Raw genomic sequence first — 20,421 nt, 5'->3', positions numbered from 1 at the left:
CTTCTTGTTGAATTGATCCCTTTACCATTATGTAATGGCCTTCTTTGTCTCTTTTGATCTTTGTTGGTTTAAAGTCTGCTTTATCAGAGACTAGGATTGCAACCCCTGCCTTTTTTTGTTTTGTGTTTGTTAGGTCTTCCTCCATCCCTTTATGTTGAGCCTATGTGTGTCTCTGCACGTGAGATGGGTCTCCTGAATATAGCACACTGATAGGTCTTGACTCTTTATCCAGTTTGCCAATCTGTGTCTTTTAACTGGAGCATTTAGCCCATTTACATTTAAGGTTAATATTATTATGTGTAAATTTGATCCTATCATTATGATGCTAGCTGGTTATTTTGCTCATTAGTTGATGCAGTTTCTTCCTAGCATCTATGGTCTTTACATTTCAGCATGTTTTTGCAGTGGCTGGTACCAGTTTTTCCTTTCCATGTTTAGTGCTTCCTTCACGAGCTCTTATAGGGCAGGCCTGGTGGTGACAAAATCTCTTAGCATTTCCTTGTCTGTAAAGGATTTTATTTCTCCTTCACTTATGAAACTTAGTTTGACTGGATATGAAATTCTGGGTTGAAAACACTTTTCTTTAAGAATGTTGAATATTGGCCCCTACTCTCTTCTGGCTTCTAGAGTTTCTGCTGAAAAATCTGCTTTTAGTCTGATGGACTTCCCTTTGTGGGTAACCCAACCTTTCTCTCTGGCAGCCCTTAACATTTTTTCCTTCATTTCAACTTTAGTGAATCTGACAATTATGTGTCTTGGAGTTGCTCTTCTCAAGGAATATCTTTGTGGCATTCTCTGTATTTCCTGAATTTGAATGTTGGCCTGCCTTGCTAGGTTGGGGAAGTTCTCCTGGATAATATCCTGCAGAGTGTTTTCCAATTTGGTTCCATTCTCCCTGTCACTTTCAGGTACACCAATCAGACGTAGATTTGGTCTTTTCATGTAGTCCCATATTTCTTGGAGGCTTTGTTCATTCATTTTTACTCTTTTTTCTCTAAACTTCTCTTCTCGCTTCATTTCATTCATTTGATTTTTAATCACTGATACCCTTTCTTCCAGTTGATCAAATTCATTACAGAAGCTTCTGCATTTGTCATGTAGTTCTCGTGCCATGGTTTTCAGCTCTTTCAGGTCATCTAAGGACTTCTCTACATTGATTATTCTAGTTAGCCACTCATCTAATCTTTTTTCAAGGTTTTTAGCTTCTTTGCGATGGGTTCAAACTTCCTCCTTTAGCTTGGAGAAGTTTGATCATCTGAAGCCTTCTCTCAACTCATCAAAGTCATTCTCCGTCCAGCTTTGTTCCATTGCTGGCAAGGAGCTGCATTCCTTTGAAGGGGGAGAGGTGCTCTGATTTTAGAATTTCCAGCTTTTCTGCTCTGTTTTTTCCCCATCTTTGTGGTTTTATCTACCTTTGGTCTTTGGTGATGGTGACGTACAGGTGAGGTTTTGGTGTGGATGTCCTTTCTGTTTGTTAGTTTTCCTTCTAACAATCAGGACCCTCAGCTGCAGGTCCTACAGGTCCTCAGCTGCAGGTCCTGCAGGACCCTCAGCTGCAGTTTTTTTTTTTTTTTAATGACCAAATGATCTGTTGCCTACCAGAAACATACTTCATCTACAAAGATACAGATAGACTGAAAATATAGGGATGGAAAAAGATATCCCATGCAAATGGAAACCAAAAAAGAGCAAGAGTAGCTATACTTAACTTCAGACAAAATCGATTTTAATATAAAAACTACAAAAGGTGGTCACGTGGTCACAAGGTCACAATATGATAAAAGAGTCAATTTGGTAAGAGGATGTAACTATTTTAAGTGTATATACACCCAACACTAGAGTACCCAGATATATAAAGCAAATGTTATTAGAGCTAAAGAGAGTTAGAACCCAATGCAAAACTCTGGAGACTTCAACACTCCACTTTCAGCATTGGACAGATTTTCCACATAGAAAACTAACAAAGAAATATCAGACTTAATCTGCACTATAGACCAAGTGGATCTAATAGATACAGAACATTTCATCCAACAGCTGCAGAATACACATTATTTTCCTCAGCACATGAGTCATTCTGAAGGATAAATCATGTGTTAGGCCACCACCCAAGTCTTTAAAACATTCAAAAACTGAAATTATATCATGTATCTTTTCTGATCACAATGGAATAAAATTAGAAATCAATAACAAAAGCAATTTTGGAAACTATACAAACATATAGAAATTAAACAATATGTTCCTGAATAACCAGTGGGTCAATGAAGAAATTAAGAAGGAAATATTAAAATGTCTTAAAACAAATGGTAATGGAAACACAACATACCAAAACGTATACAATACAGCAAAACAGGTACTAAGATAAAATTTTATAGCTATAGGCACCTATATGAAAAAGTAGAAAAAACTTTAAACAACCTAACAATTAAAGAACTAGAAAGCAAAAGCAATGCAAACCCAAATTAGCAGAAGAAATAATAAAGATCAGAGCAGAAATAAATGAAATTGAAATGAAGAAAACAACACAAAAGATCAATGAAACAAAAAGTTGATTTTTTGAAAAGATAAACAAAAGTGATACAGCTTTAGTCCAAATTTTAAGAAAAGAGAAGACCAAAGTAAGTAAAATCAGAAATGAAAAGGGAGACATTACAATTGACACAACAGAAAGTCAAAGGATCATTAGAGACCACTATGAACAATAGTATGCCAATAAATTGGAAAATCTAGAAGAAATGGACACATTTCTAGACACATACAACCTCCCAGGATTGAATTACGAAGAAATCCAAATCCTGAATTAACGAATAATAACATGATTGAAGCCATAATATAAAGTCTCCCAGCAAAGAAAAGCTCAGGAACCATGACTTCACTGCTGAATTTTACGAAACATTTAAAGAAGTACTAACACAAATCCTACACAAATTATTCTGAAAAATGTAGCGGGAAATACTTCCAAACTCATTCTGCAAGGCCAGTATTATCCTGATACCAAAACCAGAAAAAAAACACATCAAAAGAAAACTACAGGCTAATGGCCCTGATGAACATTGACACAAAAATCCTCAAGAAAATACTAGCAAATCAAATTCAACAACACATTAAAAAGACTATTTATCATGACCAAGTGGAATTTACCCCACGGATGCAATGATGTTAAACATTCACATACCAATCAGTGTGATATATCATATCAACAGAATGAAGGACAAAAACCATGTGATCATTTCAATTGATGCTGAAAAAATAAAGTGGATGAAATTCAGTATCTCTTCCTGGTTAAAAAAAAAAAAAAACCTCTCAAAAAAACTGTATACAGAAGGAACATATCTCAACATAATAAAAGCTATATATGACAGACCCACAACTAGTATCATCCTGAATGAGAAAAATCTTAAAGACTTTCCCCTAAGATTTGGAAGACAACAAAGATGTCCACTTTCACTACTGTTATTCAACATGGTTCTGGAAGTCCTAGCTCGAGCAATCAGAAAAAAGAATGAAATAAATGGCATCCAAATTCCAAAGGAAGAAGTCAAATTATCCTTGTTTTCAGACAATAAAATCTTTTATTTGGAAAAATCTAAAGACTCCACCAAAAAACAAACTCTTAGAACTGATTTTAAAAATTCAGTAGTCGCAGGATACAAAGTCAACATATAAAATTTAGTAGCATTTCTATATGCCAACATCAAACAATCTGAAAAATAAATCAAGGAAGTAATCTCATTTACAATATCTATAAATAAATTAAAATACCTAGGAATTAACTTAGCTAAAGAAGTGAAAGAACTCTATAATGAAAACTATAAAACATTAATGACAATAAAACTATGAAACATTAATGAAAGAAATTGAAAACTATAAAACATTAATGAAAGAAATTGGACACCAAACAAATGGAAAGAGAGCCCATGTTCATGGACTGGAAAAATCAATATTGTTAAAATGTCCATACTACCCAAGCAAGCTAGGAATTCAATGTAATCCTTTATCAAAATGCCAATGACATTTTTCACAGTAATAGAAAAAACAATTCTAAAATTTATATGGAAACACAAAATGCCCAGAATAGCCAAAGCTGTCCTGAGCAAAAAGAACAAAACTAGAGTCACATTATCTGACTTCATATTGCTGAAAAAATAAAGTAGATGAAATTCAATATCCCTTCATGATTACAAAAAAAACTCTCAAAAAACTGGATACGAAGGAACATACCTCAACATAATAAAAACCGTATATGACAGACCCACAACTAGTAGAGCTATAGTAACCAAAACAGCATGGTACTGGCATAAAAACAGACATATACACCAATGGAACAGACTAGAGAACCCAGAAAAAATCTATACAATTACAGTGAACTCATTTTCAACGAAAGTGCAAAGAGTATACATTGGGGAAAGAACAGTGTCTTCAATAATGCTGAGAAAACTGGATCTCCATATGCAGAAGAAAAAAACTAGACCCCTACCTCTCACCATGTACAAAAATCAAATCAAAATGGATTAAAGACTTAAATCTAAGACCTCAAGCTGAAATTACTACAAGAAAACATTGGGAAAACTCTTAAGTCATTGAACTAAGCAAAGATTTCTTGAGTAATACCCCAGAAGCACAGGCAACCAAAATAAAAATAGACAGATGAGATCACATCAAATTTAAAAGCCTCTGCACAGTGAAGGAAACAATCAACAAAAGGAAGAGACAACCCACAGAACTGTAGAAAATATTTGAAAACTATCCATCTGACAAGGGATTAACAACCAGAATAAATAAGGTGCTCCAATAACCCGATAGGAAAAAAAATTTAGCAATCTGATTTAAAAACGGACAAAAGATCTGAATAGACATTAGACATTACTCAAAAGAAGACATAAAAATGGCAAACAGTTGTATGAAAAGTGCTCAACATCATGGATTATCAGAGAAATGTAAATCAAAACTACAATGAGATATCTTCTCACTCCAGTTAAAATGGCCATTATCCGAAAGACAGGCAAGAACAAATGCTGGGCTGGGCACAGTGGCTCATGCCTATAATCTCAGCACTTTGAGAAGCTGAAGCAGGAAGATTTCTTAAGCCCAGGCATTCAAGACCAGCCTAGGCAACATGGCAAAACCCTGTCTACCAAAAAAATAATTAGCCAGGCATGGTGGTGTGTGCCTGTGGTCCTAGCTACTGGGAAGACTGAGGTGGGAGGATCACCTGAACCTGAGAGTTCAAGGCTGCAGTGAGCTGTGATCATGTCACTGCACTCCAGCCTCTCCAGCCTGGGTGATAGAGTGATAGAGTGAGACCCTGTCTCAAATTAAAAAAAAAAAAAAAAATTGCTGGCGAGGATATGGAGAAAAGGGAACCCTCATACAATGTTGGTGGGAATGTAAACTAATACAACCAGTATTGGAGAACAGTTTGGAGGTTCCTCAAAATCTAAAAATAGAGTTACCATATTATCCAGCAATCCCACTGCTAAGTATATACCCAAAGGAAATAAATCAGTGTATTGAAAGATATTTGCACTCCCATATTTGTTGCAGCACTGTTCATAATAGCTAAGATTTAGAAGCAACCTGAGTGTCCATCAACAGGTGAAGGGATAAAGAAAATGTAGTACATATACCCAATGGAGTGCTATTCAGCCATAAAAAAAAATAAGATCCTGTCATTTGCAAAAACATGGATGGAAGTGGGGTCATTATGTTAAGTGAAATAAGCCAGGTACAGAAATACAAACTTCACATGTTCTCACCCATTTGTAGGAGCTAAAAATTAAAACAATTGAACTCAAGGAGAAAGAGAAGAACACTGGTTACTAAAGGCTGAGAGGTAGGGTTGAGAGAAAAATGGGGATGGTTAATGGGTACCAAAGAATAGTTAGAATGATTTAGACCTAGTGTTTGATAGCACAACAGGTTGACTACAGTCAGTAATAATTTATTATACATTTAAAAATAACTAAACAACTATAATTGGATCATTTGTAGCACAAAGAAAGGATAAATGCTTTAGCTGAGGAATTCCCCATTTACCCTGATGTGATTCTTATGCATCAAATGCCTGTATCAAAATATCTCACGTACCCCATAAATATATACACCTACTATGTACTCACAAAAATTAAAAACAAGAAATTTCTTAAACTAACATTTTATATAACACTTACACTTAATTCTATAAGTAGAAGTATGCCTCATATATAAAGTATTACTTGGGACATTTATTACAAGACTATTTGCTTCTAGTTTTTAAAAAAGAAAAGATAACTATTTTAAATAAACGAATCACCAGGCATGGCCTGTGCCTGTAAATCCAGCTACTTGGGAGGCTGAGGTAGGAGGATTGCTTGAGCCCAGGAATTTGAAACCAGCCTGGGCAACATAGTGAGACCCCCAAATAATTGTTTTAAATTAAAAAAAAAAACTTTAAAAAATGAATTTAAAAACCCTGCTTACTATAATGCTACTGTTGGCTGAAGAGGTTTGGCCTAGATTAGGAAGAAAATGTACACGTTCACACATCAGTAATTCAAGTGTGTGGAGGTATATAAAGTGATATTGGGGAAGAGAGTACACAGATTTTTTTTTTTTTTAAGATAAACTTTTGCTGGCTTGGAGGTCTCCCCTGTTTTTTATATTATAGTTAGTGATTCTTTATTACCTTGTTCTTATTTTAGAGATGAGAAAATATCTTTAGATGTAAAAGTACTTGCTCAAAATCACATAGAGTAAATAAGGTGTGGAAGGAGTAGGAGAAAAAAATGTACCAAAATGGTGAATGGTAGGAAAACCAGCATATTCCAGTGACCTCAGGCTTGTATTCAGCCTGGGAGTCTCTTCTGCAGAGTCTCAGAGGCCCATAAAATTTGACTTGTCCTCCTGGTGCCATGGAGGTATGAGAGGAGACAGTCTTTACAACCAGGTTTTGATTCTATCCTCCACCAAGTTTTCTCACTTTTTAGAAAACAAAGCTTTTTCCAATTACGAGTCTTTCTATCTTCTCAGTGCACACCCAAGAAAACCCATCTCAATAGACAGAAGCCCTCAGTGTAACATTCCTGGGCTTTTGTTTTGTTTGGAGGGCAATGCTGGGGGAGTGCTTTCTTTTTGAGCTCAAGGCTACTGAGATACCTTGAGAAGCTCAGAAGAAAATATACTCTAATTTGGTCTTTCTCCAATTTTCAGTTTGTGGGAAAATAGGTCCCTCTTTCTATGCAGTTTCTTATTTCTCCTTTAAACAGATTTTGAAGAGAAATAATGCTGCTGCTTCTTTTAAATTTTTTTTACTGCACAACACTCCTTTATGTTTCTTCTTTGTCAGCAGAATGCATGCTAAGTGCAGAACTCTAGTGGCGACTGCATAGGAAGCGAAGTAAAAATTATAGTTTACAGTGTGAAATGGATGGCACAAGGCTTTTATCTTAATGTAAGCATATCCATAAGTGTAGCCTGGATTGAATTAAGAGTATACTGATGATGCAATCTTTACAGGAAGCTTCAGCTGAAATATATGGAGCTGTGAAATTACTAGGTTGCTTGAACCCAACATCTCCATCAACTAATGTTAGGTTTAAGTAATTTGTTTAAACCAATAAATATTCTCCTAGCTATTTTAACCTAATAATTTTTGCATAGTCTAGATATTCCTTTTAATTTGCTCATTATTTTTGCAAAGATTTAAACATTCCATATGACTTACACCCCCAGAAATGTGACTTTCTAGGTAACCCATAGAAGGGGTGTGTGTCTCATCCCTTGGCTTGCCCCTTGTAGAAGACTTCTTTCTTTATTTGAAAAGTAGCTCAGAAACTCAGCTGGAATTCAAATGCCTCTTTTAGAATCAATCTGATCACTTTACAGCCACATCTTGTATAAAGTTTTCTCCTATGCACCCAATGATATAAATTTATGTCCTGGAAAGGGTGTGTATTATCTGAGAAAATGGAAGGAGAGGAACCAATAATTAGATAAAATTTTATGAAAGAGAAAATATCATTATAAAGGCCACTAGCAAAATCCACTCCAAAAACAAACCAAAAAAATTTTTTTTTTTTTTCAGACAGAGTCTCGCTCTGTTGCCCAAGCTGGAATGCAGTGGCCGGATCTCAGCTCACTGCAAGCTCCGCCTCCTGGGTTTACACCACTCTCCTGCCTCAGCCTCCCGAGTAGCTGGGACTACAGGCGCCCGCCACCTCGCCCAGCTGGTTTTTTTGTATTTTTAGTAGAGACGGGGTTTCACCGTGTTAGCCAGATCTCCTGACCTCGTGATCCACCCGTCTCGGCCTCCCAAAGTGCTGGGATTACAGGCTTGAGCCACCGCGCCCGGCCCAAAATTTTTTTAACTATCTTTTTAAAAATATATATTAGGCTGGAAGTCAGCCAACCATCGTTAATGAGCTCAGTTATCACAAACAACATCCAATGACCCAAGGGCTTTGCATCATTATCTCCAATCTTGCAAGTTTGAACATCCAAATTCTCCCACTTAAATAACTCTGAGTTTATCCTTAAAATGTTAACCTGTGAACTAGCAAAGCCTTCCCCAGTATCTTTGACCTCTGAAGTATTTCTTGAATAATCAATTTTACTCCTCTCAGAGACCAAATACCAAGACAGCTCTGGGTAATTGGTTATATGAGACCATCAAGATAACGTGGACCTATTCAGCGTCCCCATATATATACCAGTCAAAAAGCTGACATAAATGAGAGGTTGAATTTCATTGTGCTTTATGGTTATGAGAGTTGATTTTGCATTGGAAAGGAAAAAGAGCAGTTTACTAATGGTTTTTCATAATGTTCTATAAAAATGAAGAAATGTACATTCCTGTAATCTGGAGATGGGATATTTATCTATTTTCTAGTTATTTTTCATGTAGTTCAACAGAATTCCTATTAATGATTTCTTAAAGGCAGTGAAACATCAATAAACAAGTATCTAGGATAAAGTTCTTTTATTTTACTTGTGTTTGTAAGCTTTTGCCTAGAAACCATCTGAAGTTACCTTTCCAACTCACTCTCTCAATAAATACCTTGATTCAAATGTCTCATTGGTCCCTTCCCAGTTGACAGTATATAAATTAACATTGCAGCCGTTCATTCTTTTAACTTGTTCTTTCCCAGCTGAAAGTAAACAAAGTTGATGCTATAGCCATTCATTCCTCCTACTGCTCTCTTCCTAGTCGAGGCTAAACAAAGCTGACACTAAACAGTCATTAGCTATCACCTCTGCGAAGTGACCTTCTTCCCAGCCTTTCTTCTTCATCCTCCCACACACCCTCAGAAACACTCCTGAACACAGCTTTGACCCTCTTTTGACAATTCTGCATTTAGACCCTTCCAGTTCCTTCCACTCATTTCCCATTAGAATCTGAAAGGAGCTGTTGTCTGTCATTTCCCGTCATTTTCATAAACTATTTGTTCTCTATATTAAGGCATTTAACTGTTTCATTCCAATTCTTTTACATTTGATTTAATTTATCTTAAATTGTAAATTTTTAAGAATTAGAAAGTAAGTGAAGAAATTATTTCAGGGATGATAATCTTCCTAAATCTCAATCAAGGTCCACTCCCTCTCTCAGTCACCTGATTCACTAGAGATGAGTAGTATAAATCAACTCAGGCTTAGTTACTGCAGGCTTATTCTTTAAAGCCTGCATGTCTTGAACTGAAATCTCTGAGGACCTGGAGTCTCACTAACCTCACCTGCAGCCTCACCAACAGACCCACTCTCCTGTTTCACTTAACGCTAGCTTCTTCCTCCAGAGCAGAGCACCTTATGGCGAAAGGAGAGAGTTCCTTCTTTTCTCTAATTGAAGATGACTCTTCAATGTATCCATTATATTTTCTAACATTCTGCATGTTATTTTAATAAGTGGCCCCACCTTCTTAACATTTTTATAACTGTAATGAGCCATCTAACAACAAAACAGTTACTGGAATTACAGAAATTAATTTTTTTTTTTTCAAGATGGGGTCTCACTCTGTCACCCAGACTGGAGTGTAGTGGCGTGATCTCAGCTCACTGCAACCTCTGCCTCCCAGCTTCAAGCAATTCTCCTGCCTCAGCTTCCTGAGTAGCTGTGATTACAGACATGCACCATCACACTCAGCTAATTTTTGTATTTTTAGTAGAGATGGGGTTTCACCATGTTGACCAGGCTGGTCTCAAACTCCTGACCTCAAGTGATCCACCCACCTCAGCCTCCCAAAGCGCTGGGATTATAGGCATGAGCCACCATGCCTGACCAGGAATGATTTTTTCTTTTTACTGGAAAAATTATAGTTTCCATCAACTTTTTTGTTGCATTATGCATAAAATTATGCAAAATATACCACCTTGATTTCTCATCGCAAAGAACTCTGTTCTCCCTGGAAGATTGGTAAGTGTGCTATTTCCCTGAGCCACCTTCTTACCATTGGGTGGTAAGTTTTGATCACTGAATGTGTCAGTTATATGTTATTTCTCATCCTCTGATTAGTACCCTCTGACAGGATTTGTAAAAACATCATTTTGGTTTTTACTGTAGTCATCTACTTTTGTTTGAATACTTTTGTTTTTGGTATATGCCAACAGATGGTTGAGATTTACAGTGAAATCTAATGTGAACTTTAGAATTTGTACTAAAATAGACACACTGTTCAGGGGTTTCTCAGGTTCTTCCATCTCCATCAGATGCTTCTTACATCGAATAAAGAATAGTGAGAAATAGTTGTTTTTCTAGACTGTCTTACAATAGCACTTTAAGGTAAAAAGTCTTTACGGGCATTTAAGAAGGAAATGCATAAACAAAGGTTTAAGAAAACTTCTGCTGAAGGATTGGGCTTAATAGGAATGAAGAAACTATGCTTTCTAATTGGAATGTTGTATAATCCACTTTTCTTAGAATTCCTTTTTCATTTATCAAAATACAACTCATTAAAAATCATGATATTTATATGGACTTCTCTTCGTGAAGCTGTTTTGGAGCTCTCCATGAAGATGCTCATGTTTGGTTTTTAAAGAAAAACCTCATGGAAATTGAAGATTAGTTTTCTTTTTATCTTTCTTTCTTCTTCTTTTTTTTTTTTTTTTTTTTTTTTGAGACAGTGTCTCACTCTTGTCACCCAGGCTGGAGTGCAGTGGTGCGATCTCGGCTTACTGCAACCTCTGCCTCCTGTGTTCAAGCAATTCTCCTGCCTCAGCCTCCTGAGTAGCTGGGATTACAGGCATGCGCCACCAAGCCCGGCTAATTTTTTTATTTTTAGTAGAGATGGGGTTTCCGTATGTTGGCCAGGCTGGTCTCAGTCTCCTGACCTCAGGTGATCCACCTGCCTTGGCCTCCCAAAGTGCTGAGATTACAGGTGTGAGCCACTGCACCCGGCAAGAAAATTAGTTTTCTCAACAAATTATTACCTTTCATTATAATTAGTATTAGCAGTGAACATCGCTGAATTCCTTACATTAGTTTGTGTCTCTCATACTGATGAATGGATAACAATCAGATTGATTGTGGGAATAGAAGTGATTTGTTTGAAGACTCTTGCACCCTTAGGAAACAAATATATGAACTTACAGAAAGCTAAAATATCTGTGATAAAATTTGTGCTCATTTGTAATACAGACATAGAAAAATGTATGTTAGAACTGAAAGAGAGCATCCAGCTTAATCCCTTAATTTTATAGAAGAGGACTCTGAGCCCAAGATGAGTGGCTTCTTTAAGTTTATATAGATAATGAACCTCAGACCCTAGGTCTTAATGATCCCACGTTCAGTGTTGCTTTCACCAAAATGCAACCAAAATATTTCAAAATACTGCTGGAATTATATTTGAGCATACAGAAATGCCCATTTATTGACTGAAATTGAAACATTTCTATTTTTTTCTTTTTTAATATTATCAGGCTTACTTCTTTGAGAAGTCTGTATTAATTTTCTTAGTTCTCTAGTGGTGATATTAAATATCTTAGTTTCCAATACAATATCACATTGAAAGTACTGTATTTATACTTTGTGTCCAATCAATGGATAATAGCTTTTTTGTCCATAGAGCATCTAATTTCTGTTTTAGATTATAAACTCCTGGACAGCAAGATCATTGAAAGTTTCCTATTTGGTACAGCTCATGTAAAGTGCACTTTGGGACCCTATTTAAAGAAAATGTCTTAACATGCGGGCTACTTCTTTCAAGTTCTCATCTTATACAATGTCTTTGCACTCTGAGACAACCCTGTGTCTGTATTTTGTGTGGCATATACTCCCTCTGGGCATTTGCTAAGTGATAGTCATGATATGGTTTCACTGTGTCCCCACCCAAATTTCATCCTTTTTTTTTTTTTTTTTTTTTTGAGACAGAGTCTCACGCTGTTGCTCCAGCTGGAGTCCAGTGGCACAATCTCAGCTCACTGCAACCTCTGCCTCCCAGGTTCAAGTAATTCTCCTGCCTCAGCCTCCCAAGTAGCTGGGATTACAGGCATGCACCACCACGCCCAGCTGATTTTTGTATTTTTAGTAGAGCTGGGGTTTCACCATGTTGGCCAGGCTGGTCTCAAACTCCTGACCTCAGGTGATCCACCTGCCTCGGCCTCCCCAAGTGCTGGGATTACAGGTGTGAGCCACCACACCTGGAACCAAATCTCATCTTGAATTGTGGTTCCCATAATCACCACGTGTGGTGTGAGGGACCTGATGGGAGGTAATTGAATCATGGGGGTGATTACCCCCATGCTGTTCTCATGATAGTGAGTAAGTTCTCATGAGATCTGATGGTTTTATAAGGAGTTTTGCCTCTTTGCTTGGCACTTCTCCTTCCTGCTGCCATGTGAAGAAGGACGTGTTATAAGTTTCCTGAAGCCTCCCCAGTCATGCTGCACTGTGTGTCAATTCAACCTCTTTCCTTTATAAATTACCCAGTCTCGGGTATGTCTCTATTAGCAGCATGAACTAATACAGTCAGTATAATAGGAATTATTATTATTCTAGTTCCATTCCATCTATTTCCTTTTATGAAGACTGCTCTTCTACAAACTAGTTGAAGAAGCTGATCACATGGAAGGTATTTCATTTTTATATAGTCTTTAATGGTCTACTTTCAGTTCATCATAAAATACAACCTAGTTATGGAATCTGAAAATTGGAAGAAACACTGAAAAGCAATCTCTGTGGCTACCCTGGAAAAATATTTTAAATAAAAGTTTGACAATCCTCAACAACCTCTTTCAACAAGTAATATAGGCTATAGCCACTAAAATTAGTTATTTTATATCTGGTATAAATCCTTATTATGGAAAAGGAATCTCGTGACTTATATTTATGTCTTCTATGGAAAGATTATTTAACAAAGTGTTACGGGTAGTATATATCATGAATAGGTAGAAAAAGAATTTGTTTTCTTAAGATCCATAAAGCCCAAGCATGGTGGCTCATGTCTGTAATCCTAGCACTTTGGTAGGCCGAGATGGGCAGATCACTTGAGGCCAGAAGTTTGAGACCACCCTGGGCAACATGGTGAAACCCCCTCTCTACTAAAAATACACAAATTAGCCAGGCACCGTGGCGTGGGCCTGTGGTCCCAGCTACTAGAAAGGCTAAGGTGGGAGGACTGTTTGAGACTGAGAAGTCAAGGCTGCAGTGAGCCCAGATCACGCCATTGCACTCCAGCCTGCATGACAAACTGAGACTCTGTCTCAAAAAAAAAAAAAAAAAAAAAAACCGATACAGCTAGGGACTAAATTAAGCCCTGTATTTGAATTCAGGAGCCAAGGCTTCCAGATTTTAGTCACTTCTGTTGGGCAGAGGCAAGTAAAACCTGACAGACAGTCTTACAGCTTGCCTGGGAATATCTGTTTCCCTATTTACCCTTCAAAGTGAATCATTCCCAAGGTTGACTTTAATTAATTCTGATGTAATTCACTTCCTTTCATTTAATAATTATTAAAAATTTCAGGACAGGATGCAGTGGCTCACGCCTGTAATCCCAGCACTTTGGGGGCCAAGGCGGGATGATTGCTTGAGCCCAGGAGTTTGAGACCAGCCTGGGCAACATAGTGAGACCCCATCTCTACAGAAAATTTAAAAATTAGCCAGGGTGGTGGCATGTGCCTCCCAACTACTTGGGGCACTGAGATGGGAAGATTGCTTGAGCCCAGAGCTCAAGCCCCTTGCCTTAGTCAAGGCTGCAGTGAGTTATGATCACACCACTGCACTCCAGCCTGGATGACAGTATAAGACTCTATTAAAAAGAAAAATAAAACAAAGAAACAGGGCAAGCAAATACATATATGTTTTTTAAGGTGGTTATTAAAAGATTTTTTAAAAAATTGAGACAGGGTCTCACTTTGTCACCCAGGCTGGAGTGCAGTGGCACAATCTGGGCTCACTGCAGCCTCAACCTTCCAGGCTCAAGCCCTCCCACCTTAGCCCCCCAAGTAGCTGGAACCACAGGCTTGCGCCACCACATCCAGCTAATTTTTGTACTTTTTGTAGAGTTGGGGTTTCGCCATGTTACCCAGGCTGGTCTGGAACTCTTGGGCTCAAGCGATCTGCCAGCCTCAGCCTCCCAAAGTGCTGGAATTACAGGCATGAGAAACTGCGCCCAGCGCCATAATCTTTATGGTACTCCTTTGCCAAAGAAGAATTATACTGAAAATTTAGATTTATACAGATTATACTGTTAATACATAGCTGGCAGTCCTGAGCTGGAAGCTCCCTTGTCATTCAGGAAATTTCCTGGAGAAATAACCTTCCTGATTCCATATTCCTGGGGGCAACACAATTGAAGATGGAGGGCCAGAAGAAATACTCAAGTCAGAATGCTGCACAGCATTCAGACAAAATCTGGTTGGAGAGGAAAGCCATTTTCATAATTTAGAGAGCTTCCCCAGCTAGCCTGTAGGTGGGTGTGTTTAACAGAAGAAAGCAATGGGAACCCGCCTGTCAGCTAGCCTTTCGAGCTAATTAGCTCAGCATACAACAAAGATAAGTGAGCCTGGGAAGAGGGCCCCCTGAGGGGTCTTTAGATTCTGGGAAATGTCTGATTGGCAGATGTTAAAAGGGATTCTTTGGTAATCCAGTGCATCAATGAGCTGCAGAAATTCAGCCCAGGACTGCAAGAATTCAGGCATGAGGACACTCTGTACAGGAGGCTCACACAGGCAGACCCAAGATGGACAGAACCTTGGAATCTCTGAGACACATCATTGCCCAAGTCTTGCCTCACAGAGATCCGGCTCTAGTCTTCAAAGACTGTAAGTACTGAAGGGGGAAAAGTTTTTTGACTTTTTAGAAAATAGTCCTAAACGTCAAGTCACATCCTATTTAAGTAAGATTTCTCCTAAATCTCTGCAGTCGTATGCTGTGTTCTAAGTGGTATTTTAACTTGTTCCTGACTTCAGTCAGAAGAACGATTTCATTTCACCTACAGGCATTAGGCGCTGGGTTATTTTGTCAGTGATACATCTTGCTAACTATTTAGAAGTCTCTTCTATAATCCAAGACCTGCCTAAGACCTAATGAACTTTTTCTGATGCTTTTTAAGTAAAGCAAAACTGATTGGTGCTGAAATTAAACCTAAAAATAACTTGGAAATGATACTAAAATATATCATTATTTGTTAACCTGTTTAATACCCCACAGCACATATTAGTTATGTTAATTCAAGTATCGTGTTTGTCTGAAAATTTTTGTTGCAAACCAGAATTAACAGTAAATCACCACTGAGCTTTTAAATTTTGATAACAGATTATAATGCTTTAGTTAAAAGGCCAATAAAATGAGATGCCTCCCAACCTCAGCAACACTCGCTGTGGGGACCTCACCCCCCCACCACCACCAATTTATACAGCATGGCAAAGTTATTTTAAAATCTCTTTTTTAAATGATTTAAAAATAATTCAGTCAAGATTTCCAATTCTAGCAATACTATTAAACCATTTGTCATATAACTTCGTTTCTGGAACCAATTTGATTTCCTGCTGCTGCAAAACAGACTATCTTCATGTTGTATCTTATCTACAGTGGGTTTCATATTACAAAGGGCTTCTGAAATAGAACTTTGCTATGGAACTTCCCAAAAGGTAAAATGCATATGGAATTTTTTTTTAACTTCAATAGGTTGCAGCTTTCGTCTTTGTAAATCTAGTTATGTTTGTCTCCATCAAAACATCAATGGTTTGAATTTTTGCTTTCTGATTGCTGAATAATGTTCCTTTCCAGATGTCCTCTTAGCTTAGATTTCTCCTATGTTGAAGAAAGAGGAATGTTAGGCCATTTAATTCTATAGTTTTCCTCTTAGATGTTAAATTGTAACCAATCTGTCCTTAAAGGCATGAAGTGAAAGCCTTTTCTTTCTTTCTCTCTCTCTTTTTAAATATTGTCTTTAAGCATTTGCCAATAACTATGTTAGATCTAATAAAAATCACTCTCTCTACTACTCTAGCCTGGAGTCTATTCAGGTTTGTTATGTTTTTTAAGCGAAAAGGGAAGGAAAGAATGTCTCTCTCCTACAATAGAACTGAATTCACTAGTGCGGGATAAAAGGGCTCTTGGGCTGCCCAAGCTTTGGATAAATTGTATAGGACCAGGGTTCTTATGCTGAGGGTTTAAATAGGGAAAGCAGTTAAAAAAATAGGGGGACATTTTTCACTGGTTCATTGAAAAACTTAATAAGTTCAAATGTGAAATTGTATAGCTCATTTTTAGATGAACTAAATTGCTGTGATTGTTTACAGTTTAAAAGAGAAGATAGACTAGAAAAAGGATTACAATAAAGCATACATTAAGTTCTGTCACCCAGGACTTCGCAGGACTTCTTTTATATGGGAGAACAAATAAGTGTCCTGTTTTATATATTTCATCCATTAACATAGAACCTAAATTTGACCAGAGAGCATTTCCTGTTTACCCTAGAATGGACTGCTACTCTGCAACTGCTTGCATGGCTTAATAGACGTGAATATTAAACTGCTGATTCTCTCCCTTCTTTTCTAATCTGTAAAATGACTGAATGACAGTAAGCCAAATGGCACATCTCTGTACCAGAAGTTTTCCTAACTGTAAAACATCCAATCACTTACCAATCTCGTGGAATAAGTGGGAATGGGCTTGCTTACTTTCTGGGACAGGACATCAAAAGTCTGTCTGGAGCCTATGCCATTGCCCTGGCAAGCTGTAGGTGCTGCACACGCCAGAGTTTGGCATATGGACCCATTTTCTTTGGCATACCCATAAGTTGCTGCCACCACACTCCTATTGGCAGCCTGTAAAAAGCTGCCACCAGCCTTGAATGGCAGGTTCTGAGCAGTCCCCTCTCCTCCTAGTCACTCCTAGCTCCTCCTCTACTCTAACCCGCTCCAAGCTCTTTCTGCCAGAAGGAAAGAGCTGAGCACTTGAGCACATCACTGCCAATTCCTTAAGAAAAATTGCTACCTTACTTTCCTACAAGATGAAAGCTGATCAAAGAATTTTTAAAACTCAACCCATTTGAACAAAAGAGCACACACACACACACAAACACACACACATGCACACACAAAACACTTTTAAATTTTTTCTAAATTTCAATTCCATGAATGCAAACACAGTTTTTCTCTCTTCACTCTTTGGTTATACATAATGCAGGGAGTGTAAATGGTCATGCAATTCATTTATTGCCCTCAGCTGGCTTTTGATTTGCTTAAAAACAAGCAATAGTAACTGAATTTTCTCTTCAAGTGAAAGCACCCAGAGAGTTTTCTGGTATGAAACAGATGCACATGGGAATAGTTACATTCATTTAAAGAAATAAAATTCAAATGCTGTCTCAGACAAGGAAGCTCTTCAAATGGTATTTTGCAATACATTAAATCTGTCATTTTATTTTATATAAGGCATTCATCTGGCAATAGTTATGATTTGTTTCTTTTTTTATTTTCTCTTCTAGAAGGAAATAAATTCCATAACACTTTTTTTTCTTTTCCCTATTTCACATTTCATATGAAAAATAATGGAAAGAGGTTTCAAATAAAGTGGACTCCCAATTTGAAATTTGTTCATCTAAGCTGACACTGGACTGTTCTTCCCTGCATAAATGTCTCTCTTTTAAAACAAGTAGCACTGGAAGTCTCCACACTACCAGGCAGAATCTCTGCAAAGTATGTCTTGTCTCCATGTTGCCTTCCATTCTTGGCTTTGTGCACTATCCAATTTCGTTTCATGTGTCATGCATCACAACCGAAGCTGAGCTATCCTAAAAGCAGCCCCTGTCCACTCTTTTGAAGAAGTGTTTGAACTTACTACTCGTTTGCCGCTATTTGACAATTCCTTGCATACCTTCTCAAAAGAAATCACCATATGACCTCAAGATAGCTATGCTTTCAGATCCTAATCTGAATGTTAACTCTTCATATTACAAGAGCACAATACGTTTATCTGCCATCTTCGGGCTCTTCCTTCAACCATTTAATAATAAGGCTAAGATGTCAAGTCCTAATCATGTGCTAGGCACTGTACTAGAAACATTTATTCTTCACAGTAAGTTAGCAATGTAGGTACTATTGTTGTTAGAGGTGAGGAAACTGAGGCACATGGAGGTTAAAATGACTTGCTCAAGGTCACGCAGCTAATATGTGATAGAGCCAGGAATCAAATTATCTCTTCCAAATCTTCAACTTGAAACACTATGAGACATTGCCTCTCACAAGTGCTAGTTACCATGTCATTAGTGTTGTAATACCAGTACAGGTTGAGTATGCCTTACCTGAAATGCTTGGGACCAGAAGTGTTATAGATTTCAGATTATTTTTGGATTTCAGAACATTTGCATTATATATACTTTAGCACCCCAAATCTGAAAATCTGAAATCTGAAATGCTTCAGTGAACATTTCCTTGGAGTCTCATGTCAGCAATTAAATGTTCTCGATTTTGGAACATTTTGGATTTTAGGTTTTTGGATTTGGGATGCTCGACTTGCATCTGTTAGGAAAACAGAGGGGAGAAAAAGGAACTCTACCAGGGGCATAGATAGAGTCCATTAAATAATCACATTTGAACAGAAGTGTGACAAGAAAGTGGAGAGAGGAAGACAATTTTTTTTTTTGAGACGGAGTCTCGCTCTGTCGCCCAGGCTGGAGTGCAGTGGCGCGATCTCAGCTCACTGCAAGCTCCGCCTCCCAGGTGCACGCATTCTCCCGTCTCAGCCTCCTGAGTAGCTGGGACTACAGGCACCCGCCACCACACCCGGCTAATTTCTATTTTTTTTTTTTTTTTTTTTTTGTATTTTTAGTAGAGACGGGGTTTCACCACGTTAGCCAGGATGGTCTCAATCTCCTGACCTCCTGATCCGCCCACCTCGGCCTCCCAAAGTGCTGGGATTACAGGCGCGAGCCACCGCATCAGGCCGAGGGGAAGATAATTTTTGATAAGATAGCACAGCTTGTCCAAAGACAAATTGGGCAATACAAGAACCGTGTGGTGGGGGAGGCAGTGACAGACTGAGGAGGCAGGTTGGGTCATGCTGACATGCTGGCAATAGGGAGCCACTGGAGTTAACAGTGATCCTCAATTAGTTCTGGAAGTTTATGGCCTTATGTTGCATTGGGGAAAAGTTTATATTGACATTGGTTGGAGGTACACATCCAAATACCTAAGTTAGGGAAAACTGCAGCTTTTTCTTAGCAAGAAACCGTTTGCCAACTCAGATAAGATGCAAGATTTGTGAATGTCAAACATGCCTATGGGGAGAAACCACTTTCACTGACTGAAGGCCAAAATCAGGGAAAACGTTCTCAAAAAGGTTGTTTAAAAAGTATCTTCATTGTCACTGTAGCCATGAGAATGAGTTGGTTTCTAGCATTGACTTATGAAGTGACGTGTAAGATTTCACTGATATTTTTTCCCAAATTTTATAATGAAAAAGTAAGATGGATCCTTTAGTAAGCATTGAAAAATTGGAAGCAAATTTCTCACATATTTGAGGTGCATTAACTCTTCCATTTGGGAGAACATTTTTCTGCATGATAGGTTTTATTTATATCAGGTAGGTGAATACTTTACTTCAAAGAGTACATTTTTTATCCTTTGGAAAAACTGGACCAGACTACAGGGCTATTAAAAACATCTTAGTAATCATGAATCTAGCTATATGCAGCATGAGAGAGCAAGAATCCTCAGGAGTCAAGTACTTTATCCACCCCATGCTTTTTAATACAGTTACGTGAAATCAATAAATTTGCTGATAAATTTATAGTTTTCACATTTCACAGAAAGGAATGGAGTAGGATGTAAAGGCTAAAGATTATTGTGTAGTAAAATCCCTATACATATTGCATTGCATTCCACCACCCCTGAAAAAATACAGTTTAAAACCACAAAAAACCAGCCAAACAAAAATAAACCCTATAGTGCTTCGTAGCTTATTTTATTTTTTATTTTATTTTATTTTTTATTATTATACTTTAAGTTCTA

General features: G+C 37.7%; 1 protein-coding gene across 1 annotated transcript in view; it reads left to right on the top strand.

The window, feature by feature from the left end:
* The first annotated feature begins 14,847 nt into the window (after nt 1-14,847).
* The window catches only part of LIX1 (Lix1 homolog (chicken)), a 55,910-nt gene continuing 50,336 nt past the window's right edge, over nt 14,848-20,421 (top strand). Inside the window, exon 1 of the mRNA XM_011944301.1 lies at nt 14,848-15,225. Coding sequence (XP_011799691.1) covers nt 15,144-15,225 — 82 coding nt within the window. The 5' untranslated portion in view covers nt 14,848-15,143. The remainder of the gene's footprint in view (nt 15,226-20,421) is intronic.

Source organism: Colobus angolensis, unplaced genomic scaffold, assembly GCF_000951035.1.
Source record: "Colobus angolensis palliatus isolate OR3802 unplaced genomic scaffold, Cang.pa_1.0 Scaffold23, whole genome shotgun sequence".
Lineage (NCBI taxonomy): Eukaryota > Metazoa > Chordata > Mammalia > Primates > Cercopithecidae > Colobus > Colobus angolensis.
This window is presented reverse-complemented; position numbering and strand designations above follow the sequence as displayed.